This window comes from Pipra filicauda, unplaced genomic scaffold (assembly GCF_003945595.2).
Source record: "Pipra filicauda isolate LSUMZ 115617 unplaced genomic scaffold, ASM394559v2 scaffold33_size4404698_pilon, whole genome shotgun sequence".
NCBI lineage: Eukaryota > Metazoa > Chordata > Aves > Passeriformes > Pipridae > Pipra > Pipra filicauda.
In genome coordinates this window covers 367,481-383,809 of record NW_024104465.1, presented here as the reverse complement: position 1 = coordinate 383,809, position 16,329 = coordinate 367,481, and the positions used below count along the sequence as shown (strand labels likewise).

The window sequence follows — 16,329 nt, the reverse complement described above, 5'->3', positions numbered from 1 at the left end:
CCATCCCAATTTAGCTCCTGTTGTCACTCCAAACCTCCCGACTGCCTCCCACTGCTGAGCCACCCCACGACATCAGTTCTGGGAAGCACGAAGTGCCCTTGCAGCCTCCCTTCTGCTCCGAGTGACCTGGGGATGCTGCCCCGTGTTCCCAAGATCCATCTGTGCCACGGCCAGACCTTTCCTGGGTGCCCATCTGAGCCCTGTTGGGGACAGCATGGGGACCTGGCCCAGTGCTGCTGCTCCCCTGTGGGGCTTCCAGCCAGTCCAGGGGCACACCCCAAAGTGAGGGTGCTGAACAATCCCAGTTGCCTCTGCCTCCTGGCAAGAAGGTGACCATGGCAGGAGCTCTGTGCAGGGCTTGGAGTAAGAGCTGTGCAAGCAGGGAAAGGCACAGCCCCAAGGAGAGCAGTGTTGAGCCCAACAGTGACCTCCATGGAGAGATGGATGGATTTCTGGCTTGGACTTCCCATGCCTGAATAGGGTGGGGGGATCCAAAGTGCCTGGCAAAGGGCAGCAGAAGCCTGGCCCAGCAGGGAAAGGAGAGCTGCCAGAAATACTAGCCCACAACTTTTTTTTCTTCAGCCAGTGCCCTGAGGAGCCAGTCCTCAGCAGCTGGGAGTGGAGGCACATGCCCTTCCCTGTGGAGCAGCTGAAACAACCCAAAATATCCCACTGTGCACAGTTGGATCCAAAAGGAACACAACAAACAGGGCTGTGATGCAAAGGAAATACTGTCCAAACCTTTATTGGAACCTTTTTCTAACCAGGCTAACAACTCAAACACCCAGGAAGACTAAAGGATACAGAACACATGTCGATGGAGAGCAAGGGGAGCTTTACAACGAACTCAAACAAACAGATGCACCAGTGTCGTTTGGTGTGGAATCAACCAACGGGCGAGAAAACAGAGACACTGTTTCCCTCACGGCTTTTCTCATGCCTTGGCTTTTCTAGATCTTCTCATTCCCTGGGTTTTGAAGGTGGAGAGCTGTCCCAGGCCTGTGAGGATCACGGTGTTTTTCTTTAGGCAGTAGCCCAAAAGTTGGGATGCTTGACCATGATGCTGTTTGTACAACAGCAGATGTACCGGTGCTTCAGGGACCCTCCCAGTCATGTGCAAACTTCCAGGTAGCAGCAAAGTCATGAGAATTATTTGTTCTCTGGTAAAGAGGTAATAAAACCCCACTGGACACTACAGGGCAAAGTCTTCACTTCGGCACCTGAATCCGTCCCTTTCTCAGATCAATATCCCAATTGCCCCAAGGCTGAGCACCCAGCAGCTCCCAGCCAGCTCCCTGGGAACAGCCCAGCACTGGGCCCGTATCAGTGCCAGAGCCACGTCCACACTCCACCACCACAGGCATCTCTGCCCATGGAGCACAAACACCTCCCACTCGGGGAGAGAGGACACTGGGGCAGGTCGTGATTTTTAGCACGTCCCATGCTCTTTCCAAAGCTGGGGGAGGATTCCTGCAGCAAGCTCTGCTTGTGTTGGAAACAACAGCAGAGACCTCCCCAGTCCTGCCCTGGCAACCTTTCCTGAGCTCCCACCTGGGCAAAGCTACTGGTTCTGGCACAAAGCTCAGGGAAGGGGGAAAAGCAGGACATGGCACAAGGGTCTCAGGATGGGGCAGTGTGGACATCCTGCCTTCCTGGTAGAGACCACGGCCAGTCACTTCAACCCTATCCTCTTCTTCATCATCCATGCAAAGGTGACAAGTATTCCCCTCTCCCAGAGGGAAGAGGGGACCAGCAGTGGGAGATCAGAGATCTCCAGGGATCTTTGGTGATCCAGGCAGCCCTGTTCCATATGGCAGAGGGAGAGGAGCAGGGTTATTCCTCCACAAGAGCTGGTCTGTCACCTCTGAATGCCCTGCACCTTTCCAGAGGGTTGTGATTTGTCAACAGGAGCTGGTCCAGGGAGATGGAGAATTTTCAGCTGCCTTGCCCATCTGTGTCACAATGAGGTTCTTCCCTAAATCACTGATGGTGAAGTCCAAATGAGCCCAATTTGCCTGTTTCTCTCCACCGTATATGGCAACACCTCAAAGGCTCCTACCTTCATAGACCCAATGGCATGGCCCAAATAGCTTTTTTAAATTAATGCTCAATAAATAGAAGAAATAAATATTAAATAGAGGCCAAGTCCTCTCAGCCTGTTCAATATATGTACAATGCATAGCAAAATAACAGTGATTGGCTGTTGCAGACAAATTTGGTACAAATTCAGTCCCCAAAACAACAAAAACATTGAGAAAGTTGCAGTCAACATAAAGCAAAGCTCAGCTGAGTGCTGTAAGCCATGAAGAAAAGAACAAACAGAACAGTGCTTTGAAACATCCCTTATCTTTGCTTCCCAGCATTTTCCTGATGCTATGGCCAGCCTTGGACATCCCTTGTGTGTCTGACCACAGGTGAGCAGCGATTCACCAACATCAAAATGACCAAGTTGCTTTTCCACCAGATGAACTTGCTCTTTGCAGAGAGCACCTGCAGCAATCTGAGATGTTGGATTCAGAGCAAAAATCCATAAAAGCAACAAATGAGAGAATTAAAAAAAAAAGAAAAAAAAAAGCACTGGCAAAAGGCACAGAGACAGAAAAGCTCACGGGCTTCACACAAACTCACAGAAACCCCAGTTGTCCACTGACAAGGGAGGGTGATGTTCCAGGTTGTACTAAAAAATCTTAAATAAGTTAAAAAATAAATACCATGACCAAGGGAAACTCACATGTATATGCACATGTGCACATACATACGTACACACACACGGACTGGATTTTGCAAGGACCTTCCGCAGGGATCAGTCTCTCACAGTCTCATTTTCTTTAGTTTTCCCATGGGTGGGTCACTGCGCAGGGATAAACACAGCAGGGGAGTCCTGGCGACGGCATCCTCCCAGGGAAACCAGCAGTGCCTCTGTGGAGCAGCTTGGTTTCGGGTTGAGCACCGGCTGCGGAGCCAAGGGAAACAGCGCAGCAGCCAACTGGCACCCGGCCGGCTGAGCACGGCCCGGGAGACACTTCCCCTCGCGGCACTGCCAACACCCCGGGGCTCAGCCGGCCGGCAGACCCTCGCCATCACCTCTGTCAGCTCCAAACCCGTCCGTATGCTCACATCCATCACATTCCTGCGCAAATCTAATGAGAGACCCTAGATTTTAACGTGAAAACACACAGCTCTGCCCCCGCGTCCCTCTGTCCGCCCTGCTCCAGAGAGCACAAAGGGACACGTCGGCAGCAGGAGTGACTGTCACTCCTCAGCAAGAGGGGCCAGAGCTGTAAACCTTTACATGAGACCGGCAGCATGGATACATTCAAACAAACAAACAAACAAATCCGAAAATAACTTAATGTTTAAAAAAAAATAAATAAATACTGGTAACGGTGACCACTTGCATCCATTCTGACATAGAATTAAAAATAGAATAAGAATAATAATAATAATAATTAATAAATAAATAAATAATTTAGGAGGTTTACTCCAATGCAAGTCTGCTTGGGAAACCCCAGGAACGTTTAGCTGCCATGGACTGTCCAGGCAGATGCAGTCCTTGAAACATGGATCAGCTGGACAGGTTTGAGAGCCCTGTGCAACCCTCAGGGTCATCTCCTGTCCCATGGTGAGTGGATGCTGCTGATCCTGGTGTGGTGCTTCCATTGTCCAACCCCAGCCACGATGTGTGTTTGGTATTTACACCAGTTGCACAAAGCCCCTCCTCTTTTCCTTCTTAATTTTGGATCTTCTGGCTCGCTGCTTCCTTGCTACAGCTGCATGTGTGTGTAATGGGGTGCCAAGGGGCAGGAGGCTGCTCCTGAAACATTGGTAAAGCTGGGATCTGAGCTCCCATCACTGCCTTTGGATCTTCCCCGGGAGCAGAAGGACAGGGTATTTCAGCATCAGACTGGGAAAGACTCTTTGGGGAAGAATCGTGAGGTTTTCAGCCCTTTAGAGAGGGAGCTCACTGCAGAAGGTGGCCAAGGGGCCACTGTCAGGGCCAGCACAGGAGGGAAGGCAGTGGCACCCCACTGCAAGAACACCCTGTCTTTGATCCCTCAACCACAGCCCTGGAGCATTTGCTCAGCCCTACGAGGAATGCTTCCCTCTTTGTCCTAGAAAGTGTCGTCCCAGGAGACAGATATGCCCCTACCAAACCACCAAGTACACCAGTGCCCACCTCTCTGCCTCAGCCATCCTCATCCTAACATTACCTACAGAGAGCAAGGCTGGGGAGCAGGGTCTGGGAAAAGGGGGGACTTTGGGTGTTGAAGGCACAGGACAAGGGGAACCAGCAGTAGGAAGGATACGGGGAAAGAGACTCCTGGCATAAAACTTCCTCTCGTACCACCCAGGTGGAATTCCAGCCCTCACTGCTGTACTTTTCAACAGGTAACAGGTTTATAGGCTTGCTGAGGCGATCATCCATCTCCACCACAACACCTCGTGGCACTTGGCTTTCTTCCACTTGCTGCTTTGGCCCTTTTCCTGCTGCCAGTGGCACTGGGGGGGCTGTAGGTAACTCTTTAGATGGGGGAGAGTTGCATTCCTTTCTACCCCCTCTCCTCCTCCCGCAGATGGTGGCTCCACTCAGCCCTTTTCTGTGACATTTAAACAACACACCTCCTTGACTCATTAAGCCCAAACTCGTTAATAATCAGGCAGGATGGAAGGGGAGGGGATGGAAAAAGGGAGGGTGGGAAGTCCAAATTAGCGTCTCTAAGCACCCAGGTGTTGTAAGAGAAATAAACTCCTCAGCACCAGCTCAGCCTGTGCTGGGAGAAGCCTTTGTTACCCGGCAAAACACAATAATTGCGCAGGCAGCTGGGCTGGCAGGGAGACAAAACCCCAGGGCCCAGGGAGGCCGGGCAGGCAGGGCCCTCCTGCCACTGCCTGCGGCTCCCTGGAAAAACAGGCAATTAGAGGGGGGCCCTTCCTGTCCCCTTGCACTGCTCTGGCCTCCCAGTGACAAACTGGGCCACCAGTAAACCCTGCTGCAGCCTGGCACCAGCACTACTGTGCTGCTGGTCCTGCCTCAGGGCAGCCTGAGGGGCTCAAGGAGAAATGGTTTCCTGAAATCCTGCTTAAAACTACTGCGTGTTTCAGGAAAGGGATTTGGGGTCCCCTGGCTCATGCAATGCCCTTCTAACCCTGTGTGCTCTCACTGTACCCCACAATCAGGCTGTCTCCACACCTCCCTATGGTTCCACTCCAAGGGCAACGCTCCCTTTAGAAAAACCTGAACCCAAACTGCACGAGGCTTCCTCCAAGAAGGGAACCACGTGGCCCCTGTCTCCCATGCCACTGCCTGACCCTCGGAGTGCAGCATGGCAGCAGCTCCCCTCTGCCTTGTACCCCACCAGCCCCCTGTCTGCTTCAGACCTCAGCAGGCTGCTTGCAAGCAAGTCAGCACTGGGGGATAAAACAACCCTGCAAAAGGTGTGGTTACTTAGTAGGAAAGGGCAGGAGAAAGAGCAAACAGCCCTTTTTTTCCCTGGAAATTACGTCAGGAGGGATTTCTAGCCTTCTATTTATAGCAGGGCCTGGCTGAGTGGCAATAAATAAATATTTTCTTATGGAAAAGGCCTGCTACAGAATGGGCAGCTACTCTGGAGGAGAGACCCAAAGGACCTGATATTTGCCTTGGTGGGGACAGGTCACCCCCCTCATCTCAGAAGCTTTCCAGCAAACTCCTCCTTAACTGGGTCTCTTCCTCCAACAGAAGTTAATTTGTTGGTTCCTGGAGCTGAGTTCTTTCCTTTGGAACAGCTGGTAGTGCTTTGGAGAGTGGCAGCGATGGAGAGACGGGAGCATCAGGGAGGATGGAGCAGGTCTGTCGTGACAGACCCTCTGTAAAGCACCGACCCTTCTTCCAGCCCTGGCACAGGGAGCTGGGACTGATCCACCCACTCCATGGCAGAACAAAGGGGCTGCATCAGGCGCTCCAGGGCTCTTACTCTGAACCGGGGAAGGGGGACCCGGCACTGCCACCACATCAGTATCGGGGATGATTGCTATCGATGGCCAGGTAGGTGGGAAGGAAGCGGAGAATGCCAGGAATCTGGAGGTGCCGCCGGCACACGGTGTCAGCCACCAGCGGCACTCCCTAACGACGCAGGCTGTCGGAGCTGGCTCCTGAGTCACTGCTCCTGCTCCTGCTGCGGCTGCTCCTGGGGCCCGAACTCCGGCTGCGGCTCCTGCCCTCGGCGCTGCTGCTGCTCCAGCTTCGGCTCCGGCTCGTCCGGTAGCTGGAGTAGCTCCGGCTTCGGCTCGGGGAGCGGCTGAAACTGCTGTACCAGGAGGAATAGCTGCTGGCACTGCTGGAGGAGGAGGGGCTGGGACGGTAGTAGGGGATGGGGCGTTTGCGGGCACTGTGGGGACAGAGAGACACGGGTTACCAGCAACACAAGGACAGATTTACTGCCAAAATCCCCGAAGAGCACTGTTTGCTCTGCACAACACTCCCAGAAATGTGAATGTGTTTGCTTAACAGAAAAAGAAGGAAAAGATCAGGTAGCTGATGGGCCTTGGGATTCAAACCACCCACACCTACAGCCCTGGGGAACATCCCAAACATGAAATCTGAGGCACGGCTCTGCTTGATGTTGTCCCAAAGAGCCCTCAGCATGAACATTGGAGTCAATATTTGTCTTTCTACAGTGTGGGACATCTACCACAGGGAAGGATGAAATAAAAACCTGTGAGGAGATGCTCCTGGCACCTGAGTCCCTGCTCTGACTGCATCCTTTTTCCTTCAGCTGTTGTAAATGAGACACACCACACCCCCCCCCCTCCAGTCCTCCCTCTGCCTCTAGCTAGAAATCCCCAAGCTCTGGGAGGGGTGGAAGGGCCTGTTGATCAGGCTCAGGGAAACCTGAGAAACCTCCTCTGGCAAGGGCCGGGACTCAAGGACAGCCCACATCCCCCTGGGAAGCGCCAGCTGAGCCCGTGTGCGAAGGATGGGGCAGCATCCCCTCACCTTGTGATGCGCCGAGCTTCGAGGTGGCTGGGAGAGTCCCTCCGGCGCTTCCTCAGGGGGGAGTAGGAGCGGCGCCGACGCTGCCGGTCACGCTCCCGGTGCGACTCCTTCTCACTGGAGCTGTACTTGTGCTCTCGCTCACGGTCCCTGGGGAAGGCACAGGTTGTGAACTGTCACTGCTGGGTGACAGTTTTGTGGGTGGATTTGGGATGTGGAGGCAATGACCCATTGAGTGGAGGGCACTCATCCAAAAGGGACCACTCTAAGTGTTCTGGTGGCATCAGCCCTGAGCTCTCATGTAGCTGGACAGAGAGACACTCATCTGGCTGGACAGATGGACACCACTGATTGTGTCTGGGGGTTCCAACAGTGTCTTACGGTGGCTCTGCACTGCCAAGCTAAGATGGCTTACAGGGACCCGTGTCTGTGGGTGTGCTCTGTATTTAGCTCTGTAAAATTGCTCTTGTTGGCCATGCTGCTGGAGCTGGCACTCACAGCCCTGCCAGCAGGAACAGCCCTGCCAGAAGGCCCCACGTGAGCCGAGGGCCCCGGCCCCGAATCCCTGCAGGGCTCCTCACGCCTCGCCAGAAGGAGTGCCGGTGTTGCTATGGTTTTCTCTTTTGTTAAATTCCCGTACACGTCAGTACAGGCCCTTCTGTGGAGCGTGGCTGACTTCATACACCCCGCTCAGTGCCATCTGCAAAGCAACACGTTACAGGTCAAGAGCCTGCCTGATCCTTCCATGCAAAAAATGCTCTCCTCAGTAGCACAGGGATTGTCACAGCTTGCAAGAATCAACCTTGGGAATGTATGATTTTAAGGGTGCAAAATGTTCACAGCAGCAGTGATGATACCAGAAGAACCTGCCCAAAGGCATCTCTAGGACTGAGCTGGAGATGTGTGTTTTCTAAGGAGTGTGGAGGGAACAGAGAGTGCCTGGACCGTGTTTCCCTCTGCAGGGCTGTGAGTGCCAGCCCAAGGGTACTTGGCATCTGCCCCGGCAACAGGGGCACTCCCCAGGGCCTGACAATCTTTGGCAGAGCCATGACTCTGAAAAGCAGAGTGTCATTCCCTGCTGCAGTCAGACCCCTCTCTGACATGAGCTCCTCTCCTGGGTGGCCAGACCCAGACAGAGCCTCATGCTCTGCCCACCATTCACACCAGCATGACAGAGAGGGGCACTTCCTGGGTTTTCCCGTGAGGCATCTCCCACTGGGATGAGGCCGTGGCACACACCACTGAGCAGAGCAGCCATCTGTGCACTCCCAGCTGCACAGCTGTCCCCTGCAAGGGCTCGGAGCTGAGGGACAGCCACTTCACCTGCCACATGCTCTGACTGTGACCATGATGCTTCAAGGCAAAGGATAAAACAGGTCTCCTTCCCAGCAACCCACCCCAAAAGTGCTTTGTATGAAATCCTCCTGAATCAATACCAGACAGTCCTTGGCTCCAGAAAATCCGTTTTTTCTACAGCTCCTCTCTGGGCTCTTCCCTCTGCAACAGCACCTCAGGGGCAATAAATGGTGAGAAATCTCCAGTGGACTGAGGGCCAATATACTGCCATATGCCTTCCTGCACGACCCTCTGCTCCCTTTCACCACAGTGCTGAGGACTAGAGCACCCAGTGAGGAAGCTGAGGGAGCAGTCTGGGGCTGGGAAGAACCAGAAGGTATGCTGGAGTCCAGCCAAGTGATGGAGGCAGCGGGAAAGCTTGAGGCAGCAGATATCACATGAGTAGAGAGGTGTACCTGCTACGGCTGTAGCGGGAGTAACTGGGGCTCCGACGAGGCCTTGAACTCCTACTCCCAGGACTTTTTTTGCAGGATTTGGAGGAATAGCTGGGGGAACGTGAGGAAGACCTGGAGATAGGAAAGAAACATAAAAGAGTTAAAGAGGCTGAAGGCTGAGGCTGTACGAGACTACTCCAAACCTGGGTGAGGGGGAAGAGATGTCCCATATTTCACGGGCTCAGCTCAGCTCTGTGAGCCAGATCCAAGCCTTGCGGATCCCCAGGCACCCCCCCAAACTCTCACACCTCCCCCTGTAAGGAGCCTGCCAGCCAACAAGGGTAGACATTGCCCAGGGTCACAGAGACAGCCATTTCAGCCGGCCTTACCTCTTTCCCGAGGAGCAGGACCTGCTTCGGGAGTACCTGGGAGAGGCCTTGTGGTGTGAGGAGCGGGAGCGGCTGGAGCCGGGGGAGGATCTGCCCGTGCTGGTGTAGGACGCGCTGCGGGAGCACGGCCTGAGCGGGGAGCTCTGGGTTGGGGATGGGGGCAAGTTTCGCTTCTTCTCCTCCGAAGAACTGAGACACAAGGACAGGCACCCTCTGTGAACAGATGTTTGGACACTCCTTGAAGCTGTGGTTGAACTGGGACTGGTCCCTGGCTGAGGGGAGCACCATGCCCCAGCAAACAAATACTCCCATCCTCCCATTCCCCAACTGGGGGTAAAAAAGACCTCTTGGCTCCCCAGGCTGCTGTTGCAGGAAACCCCATGTGTGTGGCTCAGAGTCCAAGAGCTCACCCTCCAGGCTGTGCCAGGAAAGGGCTGTGGAAGAGGTCTCAGGTGGCACAAGGAGCTGCTCATCTGCCCCGTGCCAAACACACCAGAGGCATCTGGCTGGCAGAGCCTGGGTCAGGCCAGCGAGCAGTGCAGGTTCTGGGCAGGGAGTGAGGTGAGAAGTGCTGGAGTGAGGGAAAGGCAGAGCATAGCAGGGCAGGGGGCTCTGCTTCAGCCTGGCTGTGGAGCAGCATGAGTGGACACTGAGCAGGCATGTCCTGTTGCCTTTGGACAGCGCTGCGTGGATTCCTCCTCTTCCAGGCACAGAAGTGCCCAGGGAATTAACTGGGTCAAGAGCCCAGCAGCCAGGCAGCCTCCCAGCAGCCAGGGCCAGCTGCAATCCCAGCTCCACCCATGTGAAGGCAGAGTTATCCCACTGGAGTCACAATGTGACAAGTACATACAACCCTAAAATTTTACCCTCTGACTGAAAAACGAAGCTTGTTCTTCCTAGCACCCATTCCCCTGGCTCCCACTCCCAGATCATATCCTGGCTCTAACTTCCAGCCTTTAGGACCCAAGGGCCTGAGCTGGAAGAGTTCCCTAACACCACTGCCTGAGCACAGCCTTGAGTACCAGCCACCAAGTTTCAGTGTCCTCACCCCCAACATCCCCTGGCAAATCTCCAGGAATGGGAGGCAATGTTGGAGGCCAGCAGCTACTCCTCTCTCCTGAGGAAGACCTGTGGCACTGGCTGGTGGTTTGACTCCTGCCCAAGCCTGGATGCCAAGCACTGTGGCCCCAGTGCTGCTGCTGTGATATCCTGCAGCCAGCGAGGTACTCGCCCCTCCCTGTGCTCTCCACTAGCAGGAGATGCTATCTTTTCACCCTGGACCAGTCCTGGATGAGCTGGGAAGAGGGCAGGTTGGGTTTGCTTCATTGGACAGGTGAAAGAACAGCCCATAATGGTTTTAGTCAAAACAAATCCTGCTTCCCTTCCCCTCAGTAGGCAGAGGGGAAGAAGTAGCGCATCAACCCCCAGATGCCCCTTTCAGATTGTTCCCAGAAAGGCCAGAGAAACTTTTCTTTGATGTGCCATGCCCAGCTGAGCAGGAATGTGCTCTGGACACAGCCTGACCCAGGCCTAAACTCTATGTTAACCACACTAAAGCCAGAAGCACCCGTGCAAGCAAAGCCCAGGGATGTTATGGCTGGATTTTATCTTCCTCCTCAGGCTACAGTACTGGTCCTTGCTGGGTTCTGGACTCCAGACTGGCAAGACCGTGGGTGTGATTGGTATCTGCCTGCCTCCAGGCCACAGACACCTCCCTGCCAGCTCACCACAGCAGCTGGCGAGCGGGCAGGAGATACAGAGCAACAACACACCAGGTATTTGGCTGCCAGCAGCAGCTACCGGTAATCACTGACCTTCGGTCTTGTCCCTGGGCATCTGGAGACAGATTTTCCAAAGCTGTTCCCTTGGTCTGGGAAAAACAACTGGTGAAGGAATTTCCTGAATCAGAGCTGTTATCGCTGTTGGCCAGTTTGGGCTTCCCGGACGAGAAGGCATGGCCAAAGCCATCATGGGCTAGACTTCTTTTCTCCTGGCTGTCCTTTGACCTGGATGAGCTCGTTTGAGTGGAGGGAGGGGAGGAAGTATCGTTTCCTGAGTCATATTCATGATACTCTCCGTTCTGGCGGGTTAGGTTGCCAGGCGGGCTGTCTGTTTTGGTAAAGAGGTCAGCAGAAGACCCTGACTGAGAGATCTGAAAGCAAAAAAGCCATTTGGCATTGTTTGAATGATTTTTTTTTTTGGGTGTGTGTGTGTTTTTTTGTTTTACTTTGCTTTTTTTTTTTTTTTTTAAATAAACCCAGAAATTTTACCATCATGATGCACTGAAACAAAAAGAAAGGAAAGAAAAGAAACAAAGAAAGAAAGAAAGAAAAAGAAGAAAGGAGAAGAAAACAAAAGCACATATCCCTAAAAGAAATCCACAGTAAGAAGAAACTTCTTTTCCCCCTGCTATGATAATGGGAAGATTTAGAGATCATGCAAAGAGTATCAGCATGCGATTCATGTTAAACAAAAAAGTTCAACAAAGTAAGCGGGCAACCAAAGAATCAAAATAACTAACTAAATAAAAAAAATATAACAGAGGACAAAGCCCTTATTTAACCTTAAAGAGGGGAGGAAAAAAAAAGGGGGGTATATACATTCAAAATCTACATAATCCTTGCAAAGAAAAAAGAAATAAAATCTTAAATGAGTGAATTTTTTAAGCTTCCTTAATAAAGCGGCTGAACGAATGTCACCAAAATAAGCAACAAAAAACCAAATCAAATCAAATTAAGGGCTTCTGCACAAAGTAAAAACTGGCAAATAAACAAGCTTATCACTTTGAAATAAAAAAGGGGAAAAAAAAAAGAAAAGAAAAAGAAAAAAGAGGGTGAGGGGGAAAAAAAGAAAAATCCCTTTGGAAATAAAAGGTAGACAGATACTTGTTTGTGTGCTTTTTTTACCCCCTGAAGAAGATATAGCTAATGCGCTCAAGTGACCTCTAATAAATTCCCTGGTGTCTTGCGGATAGCATCCACTTACCCATCAAGAACTCCTCCTTTAGTAGGTAAGGTGTAAGAAAAAAGGAAGAGCGGGCAACATAAGTCCATCATTAGAGTCTCAAATTACATGAAAAAAACATAAACCCTCTCTTCAATCCACACTGCCAACTGTTTGCTGCCTCCTCTACACAAATGTCACGACTGCTTTTTGTCTGCTCGCTTGTCTCCCTTATTGTTAATTTTTGTTTTCTTCTGCTTTAAATTAGTCTGCCCAGCCCGTTCCTGGAGGCTGATGGCTTGTGAGGAAAAGTCGCAGCTTGCACTAAATCCCCTTGGGTTTTATGGAAGTGGCAAAGGGAAAACAAGTGAGGGAAGAAGGAAAAAAAAAAATAATGGAGGAAAACCCTGCTCCTGGCCAGTCTCTGGGTGGGGGTCCAGCCATACCCTGGCTGGGGTTTGGTGGATTGCTGAACAGAACAGGGCCAGCAAGGACCTCAAACTCACATAGGCTTCCCTGGGGAAGGCTGTTTTCTGGAACCCTGAGCATCACCAAGGGGATTTACATCATTTCAGTATTTTATAGTTCAGTTTTAACTCCACTAGCATTTACCTAAGCTGGTCCAGGGATGTACCAGCACTGGGAGTGGGGCTATGTTAGTGCTAACGCCTGCCCTTGCAGTGGGGTCACAGTTAGGGCCAAACACAGACCCGGCACATCTGCGTTCTCATGTGGCCTCCTCCTCTTTCACTCAGCAGCTCTGCTCTCCTCATTCCCACCCATGAGGTTTGGTCCAGGGTCCTTAGAGTGTGGACACACAGGTTTGGTGCTCCCCACTCTTGATAGTCCTCCAATATGTTCCCAGCAAGCTGTGCTCCCTCAAACACCTCATGCCACACTCTGGGCACACAGTACCCCCCTCTATGCCCTGCTGTCCACACTGGGGACCTGGGTCATGCCCTCACCAATCTGAGATGTTCTGAGCCAAGAAAAGCAGAGGAGACCTGGATCAGCTATCACACAGCAGGGACAGAGCCAGTCCCTTTGGAGAGGTTAGCTAGCTTTGGACCCCCTGGCTTTCTCACCCTCAGAGGGGCTGCAGACACTCAGCCAGTGTCATGTTTTACATGGAGCTCCTTCATCCCATCAGATGGTGCCTGCACATCCACCCTCCTGCCCATGTCCCTGGGAAGAGCTGCCCTCAACCTACTTCAAGAGGTGCTAACTGGGGCAAGGACAGCTGACTCAGACACAGGTGCTGAACCAGAGCAGAGCTACCAACACACACAGCAGGTCTCAGCATGGCCAGTGGAATGGTGGCTTCCCACAACAACCTCATGCTCTGAAAACATGTGGAGCTGGAAGATCTCCAAGTACTTCCTGTGTTGCCAGGGAGAGACATTACTACTTCTGGGATAAGAGACAAAAATTAGTTCATCCCAGCAAATCCCTACTGGAGCTGGGGACTCCCCCATTCCACACTAACTTCTGAGTTATGCTCAGTCCCAACTCCGAGGCATCAGGAACCCCAGTAGCACACATGGGAAATGAAGTGATTCTTCTTCACTAGCCAACTTGCACCTTCAACACAGAAACATCTCCCAAGTGTTCCCAACCAAGAAGAGACACACATTACAAATCCTCATTTCAGCATCTGGTGCTGCTTCTTGCTTCTTTCTCAGCTCTAGCACTTCTCTACCAGTCCTTACAGCTCCAGCAGAAATTGGAATGTCAAGGGAGCATAGGAAAGCCAGGTACCCAGCTCTGCTTTTCACCAACTCTTTCTGAAACCCTAATGTCACATCCAGAGCCTAAAGAGATCTGGACCACTGCACTCTCCCCAGGCACACCCCAGAAGATACAGAACTGTGCTTTCAAACGTGGCAAACGTTTTTTTAAAAGATGGGTTATGGTTTGCGTTAGAGCAAACCCTAACCCAGAGATAAGCAGCTTTTTCATCACCTTCCATTTACAGGCATAAACCCACCGTGTGAGGTACTCCCCAGATGCAGCAGTAGGAAAAGCCTGGAGCGGGCACAGGGATGCTCCAAGGGACACTGACCCCAGCATCACATGCACAAACACCTTCCTTCTGTTCCCTCCCAGTCTAAACCAAAAGGCCATTATTTCAGCCAAGAAATACAGCAGTTTCTTGGCATTTCTAAAATAGATTTTCAGACTGACTCTGGGACCTGGGATCCTTGGTTGAAGTCTACCTTCAAAAGCAGCAACTGCTGTCAGCACATCACAAAATCTGTCAGATGACTGGGGGCATCAACAAGCTTCTCCATAGCTCAACATCTGAGACAGCAACACTCCAGAAGAGGCAACATGAGGATATGAGTGAAATATGCAGTTCTTACACATATCCACATATCACACATCCATATCTCACACGTAGTCTGTGTGACAGCTGGAGGGTCTGGATGGGGCAGGGGAGGCACTGGGGGGACACAGCAGCCTCCCAGCCTCACCACCTTGGGGTACCAGGCTGTAGCCAGTAGCTTTCTGTGGGCTCTAAGGGGGATGCTGTCCTGCAACAAGAGCCAGGACAAGTCTCAGGTGCTCAGCTTGCCTGCCTGCTCAGACCAGTTCCCCACAGTCCCCATCTGATGACCTCAGCTTTGCTTCTTGTCCCATTTTACCGCTTCTGAAAGTCATGCCTGCCACCCAGGATGGAGACAGAATGCTACATCTAAAAACACTGCACAAAGCTCAGCTGAATCACACTGTTCTGTGTTATTCTGAATTCTAATGGCTTTTTATTTTTCTAGGGTGTCTTAGAAGATTCTGCTCTTTCACAAATCTAATTCTCTCTATGTGAACATTTGGATTTTCACTCCCCCTCTCTAATAAGTAATTAAGTAATCTCATGAACTTTGCTTCCTCCAGCTTTCAGCAGGGAACCTACCACTGCCCTCAAGGGAACCCAGATATGTATTTATTGGATTTTTTCTGTTTCAAATCATGATTTAATCAAGATGAAGGGGGAGAGAAATGAGGCCTTCACTCTTATTCCAGACTGTAATTTTGAGTGCAGTCCCAGACCAAGAGACAGCAAGATCTAATAGGTTACAAAAATACAATCACTGCTCGTCTTCCAATTAAACTGAACAACTCCATTTACTGTGCCACAGACAGGCCCAGGGTGAGAGATGACTACACATTTTCTCAGCCCTACAGGGACTGAGACCCGTCAGTGCCCAGCGTGGCACAGCCTCACTTAAAGCTGGAGGATTTCTTACGTGGGCCTTTTTTCTCTTTGTTTTGCGACTCACTTCAAAGCAGAGTTAATTTCTTTTGCAGAGGAGCATAATGTCTCCCTTGCTCTCCTTTTCTGGGCATTGTATTAATGAAAGGAATAAAACACTTGTGTCCATGACCCTGGTGAGCCCTGCTCTCAGCCAGGGCCAGGCAAACATCTGCCAGGAGCCGCCGGCACAGGGAGCAGCACCTGCTGAGGGGCTGCTCAGGGGGGATTGAGGCTCTGGGCTGGGCATGGGGTACCTCCACCTGCCAGGGCAGGGGGCTGGGGGAGGCTTTCACCTGGGGAAATGGGCTCATCTCTGCTGATAACCTACCCCAGCTGAAAAGCCAACTTCTTACTGAGCATAAAAAAATAGAAATACTGTAGGAATTCAATATAACCCCTTTCTGCACGATTATGAATCTATGACTTGAGGAATATTGAGTAGGAAAATACCCTTTTTTTTTTGGCTAGATGGAGAGTTCAGGGTGAGGCTTTCTCTACCACAGGGGCTAAGCTGAGTCCCAGAGCATGGAGGCAATGACAGGACTGTCCCTGCAAGCTCTAAACTTGGGTTATTTGGGCTGGATGGCAACACTGCTGAGAGCCTGGCTCACCAATCCACTGCTGGGGGTAAACTCCAGAAAATGCCAGGCAAAAGTTTGTTCCTTTTCAAGGACCTTTTTCTGCCTGCTGGGGTGCAGCCAGTGTTGTGTGACACAGGCCAGGGTGTCCCCACTTCACCTTGGGCCAGGCTGGCACTTGTCTGGAGCAAAGGTTTTCCTTCTCCCACCTTTTTTTGGTACCTGATGCATGCTCACCCCTTCAATGGCTACAGGCATCTGTCCTTCCTCCCAGCTGCTGGTCCAGCAATGAGCTGTGGATTTGCCAGACAATAACGAGGGGTAACCTCAGTCCCTCGGCTGAGAGTGGAGAACAGGACAAGAAAAAAAGAGAACAACTTCCACATTTATGGAAGGTTTTACCTTTCTCCTCTTTGAGGGCCTTGTTTATTGTCAAAAACATGCTGCCTAACATTCAAAAGAA

General features: G+C 51.7%; 1 protein-coding gene across 4 annotated transcripts in view; it reads right to left on the bottom strand.

Moving 5' to 3' along the window:
- Positions 1-713: 713 nt before the first annotated feature.
- The window catches only part of SRRM4 (serine/arginine repetitive matrix 4), a 48,004-nt gene continuing 32,388 nt past the window's right edge, over positions 714-16,329 (bottom strand). For 3 of the 4 annotated variants that reach the window (XM_027714113.2, XM_039384143.1, XM_027714114.2), the window contains 5 exons: positions 10,907-11,244; positions 9,093-9,305; positions 8,725-8,835; positions 6,977-7,123; positions 714-6,368 (listed from right to left, as the gene is read on the bottom strand). In XM_027714113.2, coding sequence (XP_027569914.1) covers positions 6,104-6,368; positions 6,977-7,123; positions 8,725-8,835; positions 9,093-9,305; positions 10,907-11,244 — 1,074 coding nt within the window. In that variant the 3' untranslated portion in view covers positions 714-6,103. The remainder of the gene's footprint in view (positions 6,369-6,976; positions 7,124-8,724; positions 8,836-9,092; positions 9,306-10,906; positions 11,245-16,329) is intronic. The other variant, XM_039384144.1, reaches the window with a different exon arrangement.